The sequence below is a fragment of the Hemitrygon akajei genome, chromosome 11 (assembly GCF_048418815.1).
Source record: "Hemitrygon akajei chromosome 11, sHemAka1.3, whole genome shotgun sequence".
NCBI lineage: Eukaryota > Metazoa > Chordata > Chondrichthyes > Myliobatiformes > Dasyatidae > Hemitrygon > Hemitrygon akajei.
In genome coordinates this window covers 135,097,556-135,119,059 of record NC_133134.1, presented here as the reverse complement: position 1 = coordinate 135,119,059, position 21,504 = coordinate 135,097,556, and the positions used below count along the sequence as shown (strand labels likewise).

The following is a 21,504-nucleotide window of genomic DNA, read 5'->3' as shown; positions in this document are numbered from 1 at the left end:
AAGATCTCTGAGGATCTAAGCTGGTCCCAATATATCGATGTAGTTATAAATAAGGCAAGACAGCGGCTATACTTTATTAGGAGTTTGAAGAGATTTGGCATGTCAACAAATACACTCGAAAACTTCTATAGATGTACCGTGGACAGCATTCTGACAGGCTACATCACAGTCTGGTATGGGGGGGTGGGGGTGCTACTGCACAGGACCGAAAGAAGCTACAGAGGGTTCTAAGTCTAGTCAGCTCCATCTTGGGTACTAGCTACAAAGTACCCAGGACAATTTCAGGGAGCGGTATCTCAGAAAGGCAGTGTCCATTGGTAAGGATGTCCAGCACCAGGGCATGTCCTTTTCTCACTGTTACCATCAGGTAGGAGGTACAGAAGCCTGAAGGCACACACTCAGCAATTCAAGGACAGCTTCTTCCCCTCTGCCATCCAATTGCTAAATGGACATTGAAGTCTTGGACACTACCTCACATTAAAAAAAAAACACTATTGTTTTTTTTTTAAATTTTTATTTATTTATTTATTTATTTATTTATTTTTTATTATTATTATTATTATTATTATTATTGTTATTGTTTTAATTTATTTATTTTTTTCTCCTCTATATTATGTATTGCATTGAACTACTGCTACTAAGCTAACACATTACACGTCACATGCTGGTGATAATAAACCTGATTCTAATTCTAATTTTGAACCATTATGAAGGGATGCATTTTGTAATGTTAAAACAGAACAGGAAGTGTACAGTGAATGGCAGGGCCCTGTGCAGTGTTATTGAACAGAAAACTTTGCAGTATAAGTCGGAAGTTCTCTGAAAGTAGCAACACATCGTAGTGAAGTGGGTGTTTGGATGCTTACTGCATCATCTGAGGCATTGAGTACAGTTGAGGCCTCATGTTACACTTGTACAAGTTGCTGGAAGGCCATGCTTGGAGTGCTGAGTGCAGATCTGGTTGCCACACCAGAGGAAGCACGCGAGTAAGTTAAAGAATGCAAAAAAGATTCAGAGCAACGTTACCTAGATTGGAGGGTTTGCATAATAAGGAGAGATTGTACAGGCTAGGACTGTTAATCCTGGAGTGAAGAAAGCTGGAAGTTGACCTTACTGAAATTTATAAAAGTTTGAGGAACGGGAACGGCAGATTGCCACAGTCTTTTTACTTAGGGTAGGTGAGGCACAGTTTTAAAGTGAGGATAGACAAATTTTAAGGGGATCAAAAAAACAAGTTTATTGCTACAAAGGGTAATGGATATATGGAATGAGCTGTTGGAGGAGATGACAGCAAGGTACAATTAGAGTGTTTAAAAGACATTTAGATATGTGCATGAATACGAAAGGTAAAGAAGGATGTTAGCCAAACACAGTAAATGTGATTATCAAAGACAGGCTTCTCAGTACGCATAGACGAGTTGGAGTGACGGGTCTGTTCCCTTGCTGTATGGCTCTATGAATTTCTATGCATCTCCAAAACATTATATGAAAGTGCCAAATGTTCCAGAATTGGAGGACTCACACAAACTTGGAAGAAGAATGGCACAGGAAGTTTATAGTTAACTGCTTACATGCTGAATGATGGAAGAATGACCAGACCATCTGCAGAACAGATTGTGATAGCTATTACAGCAAATTGTTCAGACACAACTCCATGATAATAGGTGGAGAGAATAACTATTTTTTGAGTGGCTGACTGCTGAGCCTTATACATTCTCATATAAGTGACTGTGTGCTTACATCTTTCATTGCTGTGCTTCCGTATATTAGAATTCCTATGTTAAAGAAATTGCATCTTAGAAGCAGTATTCAAAATAAATGGCAGAAGATAAACATTTCAATACACAAAGCCTTCTGTGCCTGCTCAGTGCCCTTTCATCCAGCTGAATTTTTAGTTTAGTTTCCACCCTAATAATAATGTTGTTCTTTCCTGTCCCCTCTTGATGCAGAACAACCTGATTTGTGGAAGTAATAAATACCAAAAGCTATAAAATGTTATACTTTTCACATTGTGATCTATTGATATAAAAGACTTTACGCAATCTAACCAATAAAGGGAGCGAGAGAAAGCAGCTCTTAAAGTTGATAGTTAACCATTATGTTTCTACAACAAAATATTTCTGTAAAATATTGTAAAATAATCCTTAAAGATAATATTCAGATTACTTACGGTGTTTGATTCCAAGGAATCGGATCAACATTGCAGTTAGCCAGTAGATGTGGACTGTATCTTGCTTCAAAATATATAATGCCTTCTTTGGCTTTACTTTCTACGAGTTCATAAGCTATTTGTTTCACAGCTTCTCTGCTTCCGCTATACATGGGAAGGGAAAGATATTAATGGTTACCCTCAAACTTAAAAGATTGAAAGTCTTGAATACTTAAAGATTGACTTGTAAGTAAAATTGGGATGATACTCAAGTAGGTTTTGAAAACGTTATTAGTTAATATACAACAAATAGGGAAATAATTTGCAGCAGGCCTAGTGGCAGGCTGTAATAGAAAATGGATACGCTACATTCTCAGTATATGATGAGCTATTTGAATGTTAAACCACTTACAGGAAGAGAATATCACAAAAAAGCTAAGAGTCATTATTCATCCTTGATATCCTCAACAATACCGTAGTAATCTGCCTTTGGCATTGCTACAGACTTTCTAGTGAAGGTACTCTCATACAGTCATTGAATATGTACAGCACAGAAAAGTCCTTCAGCACATCTAGTCCATGCCAAACTATTATGCTGCTTAGTCCCATTGAACTGCACCTGGGCCATAGTAATCCATGCCCCTCCCACCCACATACCTATCCAAGCTTCTCTGACAGCTCACTCTACTCTCTCATCACTCTGAGTGAAGAAATTCCCCCTCATGTTACCCTTAAACGTTTCATCTTTCACCCTTAACCCTTAACCTCGAATTCTAGTTTCACCCAATCTCATTGGGGAAAGCCTGCTTGCATTAACTCTCTCTATACCTCTCATAATGTTGCATACCTCTACTAAATCTCTCCTTATTCTCCTACACTCTAGGGAATAAAGCCCTAAAACTGCATGGTGGTTTTTTTTCGAACTTAGAGTCTTTTAACATCTTTGGACTACTTTTACTGTGCCCGTGGTCTGTTTTTTTAAAATCAAAAACAGACTGCCTGAAGCTGGACACAAGTATAATTTCAGACTACTTGTATCATCTAGGAATTTGGAGAAACAAGAAATAAACTTTTATTGAATATAATGAATTTATTTGTCTAATGGTGCTGATGTTTTGCAGTAGTTCAATTAATCTAAAAATGTTTTGTTGATGATTTTCAGTTATACTCAGCGTCTGAGGCTTCTCATCTAAGTGTCCCACAATAATCAGCCAGCATTGATAGATACCAGTTGCTCTGATACCATATCTGCATGATCACAAAATCCTGGTGAAAGCTTCCAGCGCCACTGACAGTGCCAAGATTTGTAGGGAAGAACTTCATGATTTTGCATGTGTGAAGCATGTTGTCACATGCACATAGTTTGGTGCTCTATAGTTGCCAAAAAAATAATTTTCAACAACATCATTGAATGCCTTCCATGCAATTTTCTCCAGCCCCACTACAGGTTCTTTGAATTGCCTGTCATTGATGGCTTGTTTGATTTGCGGACCAACAAAAATGCCTTCCCCAACTTTGGTATCCATGATTCTGATTTTAATTATGAACTGAAATAACAAATAAATGGCATTTCAAGAATATGGTGTGAAATAGGCAAATTTCATGATAATTTTCATGATCAGCAGCCCAAAATCCATAAAATACACCCAAAAGTATTCAGAAATCAAAATCCCTGTGTCCAGTTTTCATGAAGCCCTATGTATGAAAAGCTCTTTTTACAATCGTATCAACCTGTGATGCCACTTCCACAGAATTATAGATCTGTTTTCCCAAATTCCCACTGTTTTACCTACTTCTCAGTGCTCTACCACTCACCTTGTAAGTCCTACCCTAGGTTGTCTATCCAAAGTGCACCGCCTCACACTTGTCTGCATCAAATTCTGTCTGCCATCTTTCAGATCATTTTCAAGTGGACCAGGTCATGCTGAAAGCTATGATAGCCTTCTTCACTGTCCACTATGCCCTGGTTTTGACGTCATTCGTAAATTTGCTGATCCAGTTTTCCACGTTATCATCCATGGACCCAGCACCAATCCCTGGGGCACTCCACTAGTCATGGGCTTCCAGTCAGAGAGGCAACCATCTACTACCACTCTCTAGCTTCTCCCATGAAGCCAATGTAATCCAGTTTACTAACTCATCCTAAATGTCAAATGACTGAACTTTCTTGACCAACCTCCCATGCAGGACCTGTTCAGTGGCCTTGCTGAAGTCCATGAAGACAACATCCACTGCCTTTCCTTTATCAGTTTTCCTGGTAAATTCCTCAAAAAACTCAGCGATTGGTTAGACATGACCTACCGTGCACAAAGCCATGTTGATTATCCCGAAGCAGTCCCTATCTATCCAAATATATATCCAAGCCCCTCCTCCATAATCCACATATAGTCCATGAACTCACTGCCATGCTGCCTCACTTCTGTGGACTCTGTTTCTGTCTTCTGAGTATACACAGACACAAAAAATCCATTTAAGATCTATAAATGCATAAAAGGACCAATTTTGTTACTTGCTATCCATTTGCTCTTTATATATCTGAAGGGCCTCTTGGGCTTCTCCATCACCTTGTCTGATAGAGCAACCTCACGCTTTCTTTTTGCCCTCCTGATTTCCTTCTTGTCCTCTTGCATTTTCTATACAGAAATACCTCATTTTGCTTTTTTGCCATATACCTGCTATGCAGAACCTTCTTCTTAACGAGGGCCTTAATATCTCTAGAAAACCAAGATTCCTTAAATCTGTTAGCCTCACTTTTTATTCTAACAGGAACATACAAGCTCTGTACATTCAAAACTTCACTCACAACATTGTTAGATAGGGATTGGCGCGATTCAGCCCCAGGGAGAGGAAGAAATACAATCCATTCCCAAAATCAGGATGGTGCGGGATTTGAGAGGAAATCTGCAGATGGTTGTGTTCCACGTATTGACCTTGTCCCTCTCAGTGGGAGGTGACTTCAGAGGAGACTTGCAGAGCAGATGCCATTTAGTAGAGGATATACACACTGGAATCACAACATGGCCTCGTGTCAAATACAGTTCTGATATGTCCTATGTGTTCTTTTGACCTGGAGCAATGGGAGCAGCTGTAAAACAAATGACTTCGATGTACATCAGGCTGGGCCCCACCACAGTTGGAATTCTTATTGCAAATATGTAAAATAAAAATAGAATGTGTGGCCCATCTGCTGTACTTGCAAGCTAGAAATGTACATGTTCAGGTAGGATTGGCAATTACATATTATGATCTAAATTAATTGGTGCTTCAGTAACCAGAAAAACATCAGCTGTCTGGCTAAGATTACCTGGCAATGTCATAGAATCAATGAAGAACATTCCTTCATAGTCTGAAACATGGTAAATAACAGAAGTAATTATTCATGATCTTGCAGCCGTAAGAAGATATTAAATGCAGGGGATAGCTTACAAAAAACTACACGTGCATTGTCCCCATAAATCATGGGGGTGGGGTGGGGTGGGTTGTGGTTTAATTAGGTGCCCAGCAAGTGTGCTAAATAGGGTATTGGAAAATTTCATGCTGAAACTTTAACTCTATATCATTACTCAGCAATAAAAATAGGTCACATCTTGCAACATGAGCAGCAATAGAAAATACTTGGCAGCAATAATTGAGGATGGTTCCTACCTCTAATGTCAGCTATGGTTAGAATGTGCATGGCCTCTGAGCCAAATGCAGGCCTTGATTAGTAAGTACATCTTCCATTCAATGAATGCTTATTCATCAATACATCTATTAACTAAAGAAGTATGACTAGGTAAAGGAGTACATCACCACCAATAATAAAATTGCTGTCTGTGCCACTACATAGAAGCAAAATGCCTTATCCCAGAGGAAAGCACAATTACAAATAAAAGCAACTGATTTATTCAATGCATTGTTTGCCTTGTTATATGACCTGTACAAAAAGGACGGGCTACACCCGAACCCAACGGAGTCCAACATCCTAGCTGGCAAATTTAACAGAGCTGTTAGGGAGGGTTTAAAGTAATTTGGCAGGGGGATGGGGACCGGGACCGGAGTGATAGGGCTGAGGAAGAGGAAAACAGAAATAAATCAAAGGTAGCGTGTAACAGAGATGCTAGAAAGGACAGGCAGGAGCTGAGGCATAATCACAGCCAGTGGGATGAGTTATAGGGCAATAGAGGCGTGGTGCAGTTAAAACAGAAAGCAACAAATGCTGGACTGAGAGTGTTGTATTTGAATGTATGCAGCATAAGAAATAAAAAGGACGATCCTCAAATTCAGCTACAGATTGGCAAGTATGATGTTGTGGCCATCTCTGAAACTTGGCTAAAGGATGGCTGCCATTGGGAGTTAAATGTCCAAAGATATACAGTGTATCAGAAAGATAGGTTTGTAGGCAGAGTGGGTGGTGTGGCCCTATGTATAATAAATAATACTAAATCATTAGAAAGGGATGACATAGGATCGGAAGGTGTAAAGTCTCTATGGGTTGAGTTAAGAAATAGCAAGGGTAAAAGGACCCTAATGGCAGTTGTACACAGGTCTCCAAACAGCAGCCAGGATGTGGATTACAAATTACAGCAGGAGATAAAAAAGGCCTGTCAGAAAGGCAACGTCATGATAATCATTGGGGATTTTAACAAGAAAGTGGATTGGGATAACCAGGCCAGTACCTCAAGAGAGAATTTGTAGAATGTCTAGGGGATGGCTTTTTAGAACAGCTTGTTGCTGAGCCCATTAGGGGATTGGATGTGCTGGATTGGGTGTTGTGCAATGATCCGGAGGTGATAAGAGAGCTTAAGGCTAAAAAAACCCTTAGGGAACACTGATCACAATATGATTGAGTTCATTTTGAAATTTGAGAAGGAAAAACTAAATTCCAATGCATCGGTATTTCAGTGGAATAAAAGAAATTACAATGGCATGAGAGGAAAACTGGCCAAGGTTGACTGGAAAGGGACACTAGTAGGAAGGACAGCAGAGCAGAACTGGCTGGAGTTTCTGTGAAAAATGAAGGAAGTGCAAGACAGATAAATTCTAAGTCAGAAGAAATCTTTGAATGGAAGAAGGACATTGGCTGACAAGTGAAGTCAGAGCCAAGGTGAAAGCAAAAGAGAGGGCACACAAGGAAGCCAAAGCTAGTGGGAAGATAGAGGATTGGGAAGCTTTTAAAAATTTGCAGAAGGAAACTAAAAAGGTCATTAGGAAGGAATGGATGAATTATGAAAAGAAGCTGGTGACTAATATCAAGAAGACACTAAAAGCTTTTTTTAGTATATAAAGGGTAAGAGAGATGAGGGTAGATATAGGACCAATAGAAAATGATACTGGAGATATTGTAATGAGAGATGTAGAGATGGCAGAGGAACTGAATGCATATTTTGCATCAGTCTTCAGGAAGACCTGAAGTCTTGCAGGAAGGCCTCTGCAGTATACCAGACATTCAAGAGTGTCAGGGAAGTGAAGTATATGCAGTGAAAATTACGACTGAGAGGTGCTCAGGAAGCTTAATTGTCTGAGGGTGGATAAATCTCCTTGACCTGATGGAATGCACTCTCAGGTTGTGAAGGAAGTAGCTGGAGCGATTGCAGAGGCATTAATAACGATCTTTCAAGAATCGACAGATTCTGGCATTGTATCGCATGACTGGAAAATTGCAAATGTAACACCACTGCTTAAGAAGGGTGGGAAACTTGTTAGCCTGACATCAGTAGTTGGGAAGTTGTTGGAATCGATTGTTGGGGATGAGATTACGGAGTACATCAAGGCACATGACAAGATAGGCCAAAGCCAGCATGGTTTCCTGAAAGGAAAATCCTGCCTGACTAACTTACTGTGTTTTTATTTTGAGGAAATTACAAGCAGGATAGACAAAGAAAATGCCGTAGATGTGGCGTACTTGGATTTTCAGAAGGCCTTTGACAAGGTGCCGCACATGAGACTGCTTAGCAAGATAAGAGCCTGTGGAATTACAGAGGAGTTACTAGCAAGGGTGGAGCACTGGCTGATTAGCAGAAAACAAGAGAGTGAGAATAAAGGGATCCTATTCTGGATGGCTGCCGGTTACCAGTGGAGTTCCACAAGGGTTGGTGTTGGGACCGCTGCTGTTTACGATGTACGTCAATGATTTGGACTATGGGATTAATGGATTTGTGGCTAAATTTGCCACTGATACAAAGATAGGTGGAGGAGCAGGTAGTGTTGAGGAAACAGAGAGCCTGCAGGAGAGACTTAGATAGTTTAGCAGAATGGGCAAAGAAGTGGCAAATGAAATACAATGTTGGTAATTGTCTGGTCATGCATTTTGGTTGAAGAAATAAATGGGTAGGCTATTATTTAAAATGCAGGGATGCAAAGAGAATTGGGAAAAGGTTAACTCCAGGTTGAATCAGTGGAGAAGGCAGCGAATGCAATGTTGGCATTCATTTCTAGAGGTATAGAATATAAGAGCAGGGTTGTGATGTTGAGGCTCTATACTCGTGAGACCACACTTGGAGTACTGTGTGCCATTTTGGGCTCCTTATTTCAGAAAGAATATACTGACATTGGAGAGGCTTCAGAAAAGATTCGCAAGAATGATACCAGGAACGAAAGTGTTACTGTATGAAGAACATCTGACAGCTCTTGGGCTGTATTCCCTGGAGTTCAGGAGAACAAGTGGCGATCTCATAGAAACATTCCAAATATTAAAAGGCCTGAACAGATTAGATATGGCAAAGTTATTTCCCATGGTAAGGGAGTCTAACACAAGAGGGCATTTCAGGACTGAAGGACATCAGTTTAGAACAGAGGTCTGGAGAAATTACTTTAGTCACAAGGTGGTAAATCTGTGGAATTTGTTGCGACGGGCAGCTGTGGAGGCCAAGTCATTGGGTGTATTTAAGGCAGAGATAGATAGGTTCTTGATTGACCAGGGCATTGAAGAGTATGGGGAGAAGGCAGGGGAGTGGGGATGACTGGAAGAATTGGATCAGCCCATGATTGAATGACGGAGCTGACTCGATGGGCCAAATGGCCTACTTCTGCTCCCATATCTTATGGTCTTATATTCTCAACTAAATGTATAGAGTCTGTCCTGGAGAGAAGAGAGACAGTAGTGACATGAATACAAGAACAAATTTCCGCAACTGCATGAATTTAACTGCTTCAACAACATTTGAAAGTCATGATGAAGTCTGAATGCAAAATGTCAACCATTTATTTCTATAGATGCTGCCTGACCTGCTGAGTTCCTCCAGCATTTTGTGTGTATTGCTCTGGATTTCAAGCATCTGCGCAATCTCTTGTGTTGTCATGGTTCCTTAAGGTTGCTGTTGTCGGGTGTGGTGGTGATAAGCTTCCACTACCGATTAAATGCTCCAAATGGCGTGTCTCAAATAGCCTCTGACAACCAAGTCCAGCTCCTGGTCTTCACATGTGGCTTAGCTACTAAGCCTGGCAGAATCGTTTCCACTGACAGGAGAAGAGGCAAAAGCAGGTTACTGGCACCTTAAAACCAGATGTTTAGGGCAGATGGAGTTCATCAGCTGTGGTTGGCAGCACATCAAGGAGGAGGAAAACTCTGATCGGAGGGGAGCCTGCTGTATGGGCAATGTCTTGTTCTGCATATCATCCCGCCCTGGCTCATGTAGATAGCTAGGAGGCAATATCTGTGGTTTGTCCCAACCAACCGAGGGCCTCTCTCGTGTTTCTGATTTGTGCAAACAACCTGGAAATTTGTTTCAAGTACACTCAGAGGCCACTTTATTAGGTACAGGAGTGGAACTTGGTCTAGTCTTCTGCTGCTGTAGGCCATTCACTTCAAGGTTCAACATGTGTGTTCAGAGATGCTCCTCTGCACTCCACCGTTTGTTTCATTTCATTTAGAGACGCAGCAGGAAAGAGGCCCTTCAAGCTGCACCACTCAGCAACACGCCTTTTTAAACACTAGCCTCATAACAGGAGAGTTTACAATGACCAATTAACCTACAAACCAGCAGGTCTTTGGACTGTGGGAAGGAATCGGAGCACCTGAAGGAAACACACACTTTTCACAGGGAGAACATACGAACTCCTCAGAGACAGCGCCGGAATTGAACTCCAAACTCCAGACCGCCCCTGAGCTGTAACAGCATCTCACAAACCGCTACGCTGCTACGGCAACTGTACCTGTTGTAGTGTGTGGTTGTGTAAGTTACTGTCACCTTCCTGACAGTCTTCTGATGCTGTAGCCCATCCACTTAATGGTTTGACATGCTACGTGTTCAGAGATGCTCTTCTGCACACTACTGTTGTAACGTGTGGTTATTTGAGTTACTGTCACCTTCCTGTCAGCTCGAACCATTCCAGCCATTCTCCTCTGACTTCTCTCATTAACAAGGCTGCCGCTCACTGGGTGTTTTCTTGTTTGTTACACCACTCTGTGTAAACTCGAGACTCCGTAATCTCCAGAAAAGTTTGTGCTTGAAAATCCCAGAAGATCAGCAGTTTCTGAGATACGCAAACCATCCCATCAGCCACCAACAATCATAGCTCAGTCAAAGTCACTTAGATCACATTTCTTCTTCCCATTCTGATGTTTGGTCTGAACAACTGAATCTCTTGACCATGTCTGCATTCTCCTATGCATTAAGTTGCTGCCACATGATTGGCTAATTAGATATTTGCAGTAATGAGCAGCTGCACAGGTGTATCTAATAAAGTGGCCTTTGAGTCTATATTACCAACATACGAGTACAGAGGCAACAATATTTATTAATAGATCTTAGTTAGTACAAAAATAACCCTCAGTGTTGGTTCAATTGAATTAGGAAAGCACACACACTCGTTTTGACCATGAGACCATAAGACACAGGAGAACTACACCATTTGGCCCATCGAGTTTGCTCCACCATTCAATTATGGCTCATTTATGATCCCTCTCAACCCTATCTTCTTGCTTCTCCCTGTAACTTTTGACACCATGACTAATCAAGAACCTATCAACCTCGGCTGTAAATATACCCAATAAAATCGCTTCCACGGCCACCTATGGCAATGAATTCCACAGATTTACCAAACTCTGGCTAAAGAAATTCATTCTTATCAGTTCTAAAGCTGCTTATTTATATTCTGTATTTTGTTTATTTAACAATGCTGAATAAAAAGTCTTTCCGTAAAGTCCTTATTCTGTAAGCTTAGATTCTAAGTAACCAGGGAGTGATTTTTTTTGGGCCTCAGTTTATAGTTTTGAATGTATTTAACATAAACAATTAAGAAAAGAACACTGTTTCATGAATAAAATCTGACTAAAGTAGTACTGAAAACATATTCCAGCTAAGTTTTATACTTCCTACAGATATTTCAGTCATGCTGCTGTTTCCTGGACAAGTTATCTCATTGTGCTAGATAAATTATTTTCCACAGGCTATTGGCCTCAACAAGTGACAAGGCCTTATTTTGAAAATGACATGCTAACTTAACTAGCTAGACATTTGGCAAAGAATATCAAGACTCAAGTAATTCAGTCCATCCTCCAGGCCAGATACTGAATTGGAAACCCTATCTCAGTCACATATATAAACTAAGTTGTCACTATGTAATAATGAGGAGCCATTGTATTAGGATTCATTGTTAAATTGTGCCCCCAATATAAACATATCAGATACCCAAGGATACAACTTAGAAGATCTTAACTTGTTTCTTTCAATCATCAGTATTAAAATCTAATCTTCACTCTGTTGTCTGTTTTTGTCTGGACATTGATTGGTACGTGAGTTTAATTTGGAATAACTATATCAAAACAATGTTGGGATATTTAATGCAATAATTTACAAGCTTCAAAATTCAGTACATTCATTATCAAAGTATGTATATGAAACTATATACAACCTGAGATTCATATTCTTACAGGCCTACTCAATAAATCTATAGAATAATAACCATAGCAGAGTCAATGAAAGACTGCCCTAAAGTGGGCATTCAACCAGAGTGCAGAAGACAACAAACTGTGTGAATGCAAAAAGAAAAAACATGATAATAATAAGTAAGCAGTAGATTTTGACAGCATGAGATGAAGAATCCTTGAAAGTGAATCCATTGGATGTGGGGACACATCAATTATGGGGCAAAGTCAGAAACATAGAAAACCTAGAGCACAATACAGGCCCTTTGGCCCACAATGCTGTACCAAACATGTACTTACTTTAAAAATTACCCAGGGTTATCCATAGCCCTCTAGTCTTCTAAGTTCCACGTACCTATCCAGGAGCCTCTTAAAAGGCCCCTTCATATCTGCCTCCACCACCATTGCCAGCAGCCCATTCCACGCACTCACCACTCTCTGCATAAAAAACTTACCCCTGACATCCCCTCAGTAGCTACTTCCAAGCACCTTAAAACTGTGCCCTCTCGTGTTAGCCATTTCAGCCCTGGGAAAAAGCCTCTGGCTATCCACATGATCAATGCCTCTTATCATCTTATACACCTCTATCAGGTCACCTCTCACCCTCCGTCGCTCCAAGGAGAAAAGGCCAAGTTCACTCAACCTATTCACGTAATGCATGCTCCCCAGTCCAGGCAACATCCTTGTAAATCTCCTCTGGACCTTTTCTATAGTTTCCACATCCTTCCTGTAGTGAGGTGACCAGAACTGAGCACAGTACTCCAAGTGAGGTCTGACCAAGGTCCTATCTAAGCTGTAACATTACCTCTCAGGTCCTGAATTCAATCCCTCAGTTGATGAAGGCCAATGCACCGTATGCCTTCTTAACCACACAGTCAACCTGCACAGCAGCTTTGAGTGTCCTATGAAGATCCTTCTGATCCTTCACACTGCCAAGAGTCTTACCATTGATGCTATATTCTGCCATAATATTTGACCGAACAAGATGAACCGCTTCACACTTATCTGGGTTGAACTCCATCTGCCACTTCTCAGCCCAGTTTTGCATCCTATTAATATCCTGCTGTAAACTCTGACAGCCCTCTACACTATCCACAACACCCCCAACCTTTGTGTATCAGCAAATTTACTAACACATCCCTCCACTTCCTTATCCAGGTCATTTATAAATATCACAAAGAGTAAGGGTCCCAGAACAGATCCCTGAGGCACACCACTAGTCACTGACCTCCATGCAGAATATGACCTGTCTATAACCACGATTTGCCTTCTGTGGGCAAGCCAATTCTGGATCCAAAAAGCAGGGTCCTCTTGGATCCCATGCCTCCTTACTTTCTCAATAAGCCTTGCAGTGAGCACCTTATCAAATGCCTTGCTGAAATCCATATACACTACATCTACTGCTTTACCTTTATCACAGCATTTAGTCACATCCTCAAAAATTTCAACCAGGCTCATAAGGCACAACCTGCCTTTGACAAAGCCATGCTGACTAATCCTAATCATATTATGCCTCTCCAAATGTGCATAAATCCTGCTTCTCAGGATCTTCTCCATCAACTTACCAACGACTGAAGTAAGACCCATTGGTCTATAATTTTCTGGGCTATCTCTACTCCCTTTCTTGAATAAGGGAACAACATCAGCAAACCTCCAATCCTCCGGAACTACTCCCGTCTCCATTGATGATGCAATGATCATCGCCAGAGGCTCAGCAATCTCCTCCCTCGCCTCCCACAGTAGCCTGGGGTACATGTCATCCGGTCCCAATGACTTATCCAAATTGATGCTTTCCAAAAGCTCCAGCACATCCTCTTTCTTAATGTTTATGTGCTCAAGCTTTTCAGTCCACTATAAGTCATCCCTACAATCATCAAGGTCCTTTTCCATTGTGAACACTGAAGCAAAATATTCACTAAGTACCTCCACTACTTCCTCCGGTTCCATCCACACTTTTCCACTGTCACACTTGATTGCTCCTATTCTCTCACATCTTATCCTCTTGCTCTTCACATGCTTGCTGAGTGAAGTTATCCCCTTTGGTTCAAGAGCTTGATGGTTGAGCTGAAATAACTGTTCCTGAACCTGATATTGTGAGGCCTGACGCTCCTGTACCTTCTTCCTGATGGCAGCAGCGAGAAGAGAGCATGACCTGGCTGGTGGGGGTACCCGATGATGAATGCTGCTTTCCTATGATAGTGCTTCATGTCATTGTGTTCAATGACGGACTGGGCCATAACCACAACTTTTTTATAGGATTTCCATTCAAGGACATAGCTCACCTCAACTCTACCTCAAAGCAGAACCTACTGAATCACTACTAAGTTATGCATAAAGAGCAATTTGATTCATGTGCAAGCACAAGAGATTAATTTAATTAGGCATCATTAGCTTAATTAATTGGGCACAGCATCATGGAACAAAGGGCCTTTGTTGAAGGAAAAGAAGAAAGCCCTTAACTCCGAGCGGAGTCATCAGGACGCCATCATGACAGCGTTTTTTTTAGCAGGCTTTCTTGTTTCACGAGGGTGAGTTGCTAGCTGGATGCTCAACCCAGCCAGATGCAAAGCCTGCAAGGGAGCCGGCCGGATTCGAACTTAAGAGCCTTCGCTCTGAGGTCTGGCACTGATGCCACTACGCCAGTTGCTGCATTGTTCTGTGTTACATATTCTTTGAAACCATACTGGTGATCATTTTTGAGTATAATGATTAGCTAGAAAATGACTTTTAGGTCATTAATCATGAAGCTTCCCCTTCCCTCCACAATAAGCAGAAATTGTACCATCTGTAAAAAAAAAAAGTACAACCTTCTTCGTTTACTCAGGAAGAGTGAACAGGAGTGAAGCTGGGTGGAGGTCAGGAATGAGATGTCATGGTCACACGTTCTGTACACACAATTTCTAGACTCACTTGTCAATGGCCAATATAATGTCACACAATTCACTGGAACTTCCTCCATTGAAAGTCTCATTTTGTTTGCACAATTACCCTGTATAAACGATCACAGCTCTGTCGACCCAGCTTGCAGCTCATGGCTGGTTTGCAGTCACTCATGGCACAGGGGGCAAGCTGGGGTATTTCGTTGGATGTGGCATGGTGGTGGTGTGGTGCAGCCGACATGCAAACACTCCAAAAGCTCCTTGTGCATAAAGTTACAGATACGACAATTTCTGTTACTCGTGGAAAGAAGGGGAAGCTTCATGATTCATGGTGTAAGAGTCACTTTATGACCAAACAGCCATTTGGTGCACGTGCATGCCACCACCCCCAAGGCACATGCAATGACTCAGATCGATTCCATTTTGAGGTAACCACACTAAACTATCACATGCAAATGTCTGAGGTGAGGAAATTAGGAACTTTCAGATAGTTTCTTAACATATCCATGGCAGCCTTTTCTGCCACTGTATTGTCACTTCAACGGCTTGAGATCTTTAAACACTGGCTCACTTCCCATAGCAATCAACGTGGCAGCAACAAACTCATTATGCTGCTCCCAATGGGAAGCACAGAGCTGCATGCTTAGTGAATGATTGTAATATAAATGCTGCACTACTTATTTTCACAGATTTTGCCTTTCTTCAGAAAACTCAAGTGAGCTTTAGTGCTTAATGCAGCACCCTTTTCAAAATTAAAAACTGGCTCCAATTTTGAAGCAGGTTCGGTTTATAACAAAATCTTGCCCCTATAGTTTTCACCACTATTTTTCTGTATCTCAAAAAGAAACTAATTAATTCACTTGTTCCTTATAGACCTGACAATTTATACATGCCAGGTTTTGGAAATGCTTAAAAGTTAAAAGGTGTTATATAAGTGTATTTCCTTTTCAGGTTATTTCACCATTGATTCAAGTGTCTGCTTAACTCCTGGTTTCTGTTCTCAATTTGTTAGAATAACTCAATTAGAATAACGAAACGGCCTGCAAAACCATACAGGAGCTGCTGGCATTGTCAACACTATTCAGAAGGAAATTCAGCTTTTACCTGAATAGCATGTGGTCACACATCACATTACTGGAGATTCACAGGCCATAGGATGGAGGGAACAGATTCCCCAGGAGCACAAGAAACTGAAGAGAATAGTGGACTCAGCCCAATACATCAAGAGGCACACCCTCCCTCACCACTGGTGGTATCTACAGGAGGCGCTGCCTTACGAAGACAACATCCATCAAAGATTCCCCACCATCTGGGCCATGCCATTTTACTCACAGCTACCATCAGGCAGGAGATACAGTATACTAGAAGAACTCAACAAGTCAGTCAAGGGAATAAACAATTGGCATTTCAGGCCTAGACACTTCATCATCCCCTCTGTAGGTGCTGCCTGACTTGCTGAACTGAGCTCCACCAGCATTCTGTATGTTGCTCAAGATTTCCAGCATCTGTCAAATACTGTGCTTAGGAGGTACCTGAAGTCCCCACCTGGTATGCCTGAAATCTAACACCATCAATTTCAAGAACAGCCACTTGAACCAGAAAATTGCTGAACACTAAAGGTAAGCAATACTGACCACTTGGATAAATTTACACTTCTTTGTTCCATACACATTTTTGTAAAAAGTTGTTCATGCTTTTCTTTTGACTGCTGCTTATATGAAGCTATTTGTCTGTGAGGTTGCTTCAAGTTTTTAATTCTGCCTGTATGACATGTACTTGTGCATATGACATAAAGCTCAACTTTGACTTCGAGATGTCAAATCTTTTAATTAAATACCTATTTTTAATGTTTTTAACAATACATTATATAGAAATATTTTAAATAAAATAAACATTTTTAATATCTTTGGATGCCCAAGAAGTAAAACAAAACATATTAAGTTCATTAGCAGGATTTGACAGGCGAATCAACTTCATCTGGGCGTTGCCTTCTGTTGAGAGCTATCAGAGTGTTACCAGATGGGCTTACTGGTATTAACCCGTCAACATGATCTCACTACTTGATTCGAGGAAACAAGCCAGTGAAATCAGCTCTGCACATCCTGGTAAGATGTGTGGGTGTGTGGCAACACAGGGTCTCTTCCAGCATGATCTAGGACAATAATGAACTATCAGATGCTTTCTTTCTAGACTTGCTTTCCAATTACTGACACCAGTAACTCCCTTTCACTAGTGATGAACAGTTACAAGCTCTTGCCCTTGAAGGGCCAGCTTCCAACTGGAGCATGTCACCACAAGTGTCTGCACTCAGGCATAGTTGGCTAAGAGGCAAGTCAATGAAGTGTTGCTAAAAAGCAAAATGCTGAACTCCCGAAGGGGAGCAGCACTTTCACACTCTGCAATGCCAATTAAACTCTTGTGGGACTGGCCAGACAACCTGGCATTGTGGATCTGCTTTGACACGTTAAAAATGAGACTACAGAGGCAGAAGCTACACTAAGGCACAGAGACTTGGTGACTACCACCTTAAGACATTTTACTATTATTATTATTATTATTATTATTATTATTATTATTATTATTAGAGATATAGGATGGTAATACACCAATCTGGCCAAACAAGCCCGCACCACCCTATAACACCCATGTGACCAATTATCCTACTAATCCATATGTCCTTAGAACATGGGAGGAAACTGGAGCACCTGGGAAAAAAAAGTGGTCACAGGGAGAATATACAAACTCCTTCCATACAGCAGCAGAATTGAACAGGGTCACTGGTGCTGAATTAGCATTATGCCTATCGCCACACTACCATGGTGCCCCAATCTGAACAGGCTGGCACGGCATCCATCAACCTCCTATAGCTGTCACCAACAGCTGGCACAGTTGTACCGTTCAGCCCTAGAATAAGTGGAAACTTGCAAGATACGCTGAGCCGGCCGCAGATTCTCTGCAGCGTGGATGGAAGATGCAGATTTTCTCAGTAGAGGTTGGCTGCAGAGGATTTGTGGCTACTTCCGTGGTCAGATTGGGAGTCCGAGGCCAGGGCCAGCAGCAAGCTTGTCCACTCTGTGAAAGAACAGCAAACCTCAAGTACATCCTCTCATCTTGCAAAGTATGCCTCTCTCAAGGAAGAGGCATATGGAGGCACAACCTCAGATGTTTGGCATCCACTGTGGAGAAGCAAAGGCTGAATGACAACTCTAAGCCCCATGTGACTGGAAGAACCACCATCCCCTTTGTCCAGCAAGGGCAGACAGTGCTACCCTCAGTGACACGGTTGGTGTCAGGAATACTGGAGCATGGCTGTCAACCTTGACAAAAGGCTAATATCTCCCCCGGAGGGAGCCACTACTACCCTCAGACCAGATTTGGTCCTGTGGTCCAGCAGTCTGAATGCTGTAGTAATCTCAGAGCTCACAGTGCCCTGGGAAGATGCAGTCTACGAGGCATGTTTGAATTCAAACATGGGAACGATGCCCTTGTGGCTCTACATGATCTACTGCACCAACTTCTCCATGCTCTTTGCCAACATGTGCAATTTACTTGCTATTCTAAACAACACATAAAACACTTAACTGTCTACCTACACCAACCTTCCCATGGGTTCTTCCTTATCAGACTTTATCCACATCTTCTGACACAATACTGAAGTGAGGCTTTCCCTTCTAGGGCACCAGCACATTGGACTTCACTGCCTCCTGCCTGACTGCAGATCAGTGCAAGAAAATTCACATCCTTAGTGTCTTTGCCTTCAAAGGGCCAATATCTGAATTGATGCTGAGGGTTATCAGACACAATTACACAGCTCCTTGGCCCTGGTGGTCTCATTTTCACCAGAATATCCAGTCCCTATACACCTCCATCCCGTATCAGGAGGGCCTTAAAGTTCTCTGCTCTTTTCCGAACAACAGACCCAACCAGTCTCCTTTTGGTCCTCACCACACCAATTTCTCCTTTGCTTCCTCCCACTTCCTTCAACCCAAAGGTGTAGCCATGGGCATTCGCATGGGTACTAGCTATGCCTGACTTTAATCAGCTACATGGAACAGTCCATGTTCCAAGCCTACACCAATATCACTTTCCAACATTTCCTAAGCTACATCAACGACTGCATCGGTTCTATTTCCTGCACTCATGCTGGGCTCGTTGATTTCATCAACTTTGCCTCCAACTTCCACCCTGTCCTCAGATGTACTTGGTCCACTTCTTGATCTTTATCTCCTTTCTTGATCTTGCTGTCTCCAACTCTGGAGACAGTCTATGTACCGATATCTTTTATAAACCCACTCACTCTCACAGTTATCTGCACCATACCTCCCTGAAAATGCCGTTTCCTTCTCTCAGTTTTTCTGTCCCCAGCACTTCTGCTCTCTGGATGATGGTTTACATTCCAGAACAGCTGAGCTGTCCACCTTCTTCAAAGAAAAGGGCTTCCCTTCCTCCACCGTCAACACTGCCCTCAACTGCACCTCTTCCATTTCACACACATTTGCCCTCACTCCATTCTCCTGCCACCACACCAGGGTTGGAGTTATGTGCTGGACACAGAGGCTGGTGGGGTCTTCATCTACCGCCCCACTAGCCTCTGCATCCAGCACATAATTCTCTGTAATTTCCTCCATCTCCAAATGGATCCCACCACCAAGCACATTTTTCCCTTCCACCCACTTTCTGCTTCCTGAAGGGATCACTCCCTTCATGACTCCCTTGTCCACTCATCCATCTGCACTGATTTCCCTCCTGATACTTAACTTTGAAAGCAGAACAAGTGCCACACTTGCCCCTACACATCCTCCTTCACTACCATTCAAAGCCTCAAACAGTCCTTCCAGGTGAGGCCACACTTCACCAGCAAGTCTGTTAGGGTCATCTACTGTATCTGATGCTTCCGGTGTGGCCTCCTGTAATTCAGAGACCCAGTGGAGATTGGAAAACCACTTCATCAAAGCTCCTACGCTCTGACCACCAGAAAAAGCAGGATCTCCCAGTGGCCACCCATTTCAATTCTACTTCCCATTCCGGCATGTCAGTCCATGACCTCCTCTACTGCCATGATGAGGCCACACTTGGGTTGCAGAAGCAACTTTATATTCAGTTTGGGTAGCCTCCAATCTGATGACATGAATATCAATTTCTTGAACTTCCAGTAATTCCCTCCCCTCTCTCCTTCACCATTCCCCATTCCTGTTTCCCTCTCTCATGTTATCTCCCTACCTGCCCATCACCTCCCTCTAGTGCTCCTCCCCCTTCCTTTTCTACCATGATCTTCTCTCCTCCCCAATCAGATTTCCCCTTCTCTAACCCTTTATCTCTTTCACAATCAACTTCCCAGCTCTTTACTACACTCTCTCCCCCTCCCAGCCACCTATCACCAGCCATCTTGTACTTTTACCTCCCCTCCCTGCACCTTCTTACTTGACTTCCACCCCCCCCCCCTTCATTTCTAGTCCTAATGAAGGGTCTCGGCCTGAAACATCAACAGTTTACTCATTTCCCTTGCTGCTGCCAGGCCTGCTGAGTTCCTCCAGCATTTTGTGTGTGTTGCTTTGGATTCCAGCATCTGCAGATTTTCTTGTGTTTGAGACAATTACACAATGTGCTGCTCTGCCTTCATATTCTCTTCAGTCATGCCCTCCCTCCTCTGCTGCCTCTAAAGCAGGGGTTCCCAAACTGAGGTGCACAGACCCCTTGCTTAACAGTATTGGTCCATGACATAAAAAGGTTGGAAATCACTGCTTTACCGCTTTTGTTGTCAAGCCTAAAACAATAGTTGTTGGTGCCTCTCCTGAGAGCCTACAACAATAGAGAAAGAAAGAGTATTGCTAATGAAAATATGCTTGCGCTATTTTGCCAATATCATAAGCTAGGACTGTGATCTTAATACAGCAGCAAGAATTGTTTGAATGAGTCATGCAGCATAGGATTAATGGATCAGGTGCACTTCAAGATAAACATACATTTATAACCAAGATAATGCTTACTTAGTAAATGCGATCTGATTGAACATTACATACTCAATGGGAAGAGAAACAGGGTGCTTCCATACAATCATGAGAGTCCAGGTGCCATGAAATACAAAGGTACACATCGATCTGGATTTGAACCATAAATTTCACTTAACACATGGCTCAAAGGTGGAAAAGCAAATCGAGCAATTCAGAAATCAATAGTTCAAAGTCTGTCATTTTAAAAGGCACAAGTTCAGCACTGGTTTATCATCTTAGCATTGCTACTTTCAATACAACACGCTATTTTGTTTTACGAAATATGATGCTGGCAACTGCGTAGAGTCAGCATGATATAAGAGAAAATATAGATTAGTAAAATGACTTTAAATTATGCACCACTGTGAATCTTATACAAATTCCAATAGTAAGCATTTATCAGCAACAAATTGCTGAGAAATAGGGGATACAAATAACATACTATCTAAAGGTTAATAACCCAAGTTACTCTTTGTATATTATAGCAAAGTTTCAATAATATTAATTTTAATGTTCATTTTTCCTTCTCCTGGCCAAAACAAAGTTTGCTCTATGGTTAGTCTGCTACTTCAAAACACCAGCAATCTCCAGTCCACTTCACAGTAAAGCACAGCATTCAAAGTAAATTTATTATCAAGG

The 21,504-nt window shown here is 41.9% G+C and overlaps 1 protein-coding gene across 2 annotated transcripts in view; it reads right to left on the bottom strand.

Annotated features, from left to right (window-relative positions):
- ada (adenosine deaminase) overlaps positions 1-21,504 on the bottom strand; it is a 66,853-nt gene that overhangs the window by 25,918 nt on the left and 19,431 nt on the right. For both annotated transcript variants that reach the window (XM_073061728.1, XM_073061726.1), the window contains one exon: positions 2,171-2,314. In XM_073061728.1, the coding sequence (XP_072917829.1) occupies positions 2,171-2,314 (144 nt within the window). The remainder of the gene's footprint in view (positions 1-2,170; positions 2,315-21,504) is intronic.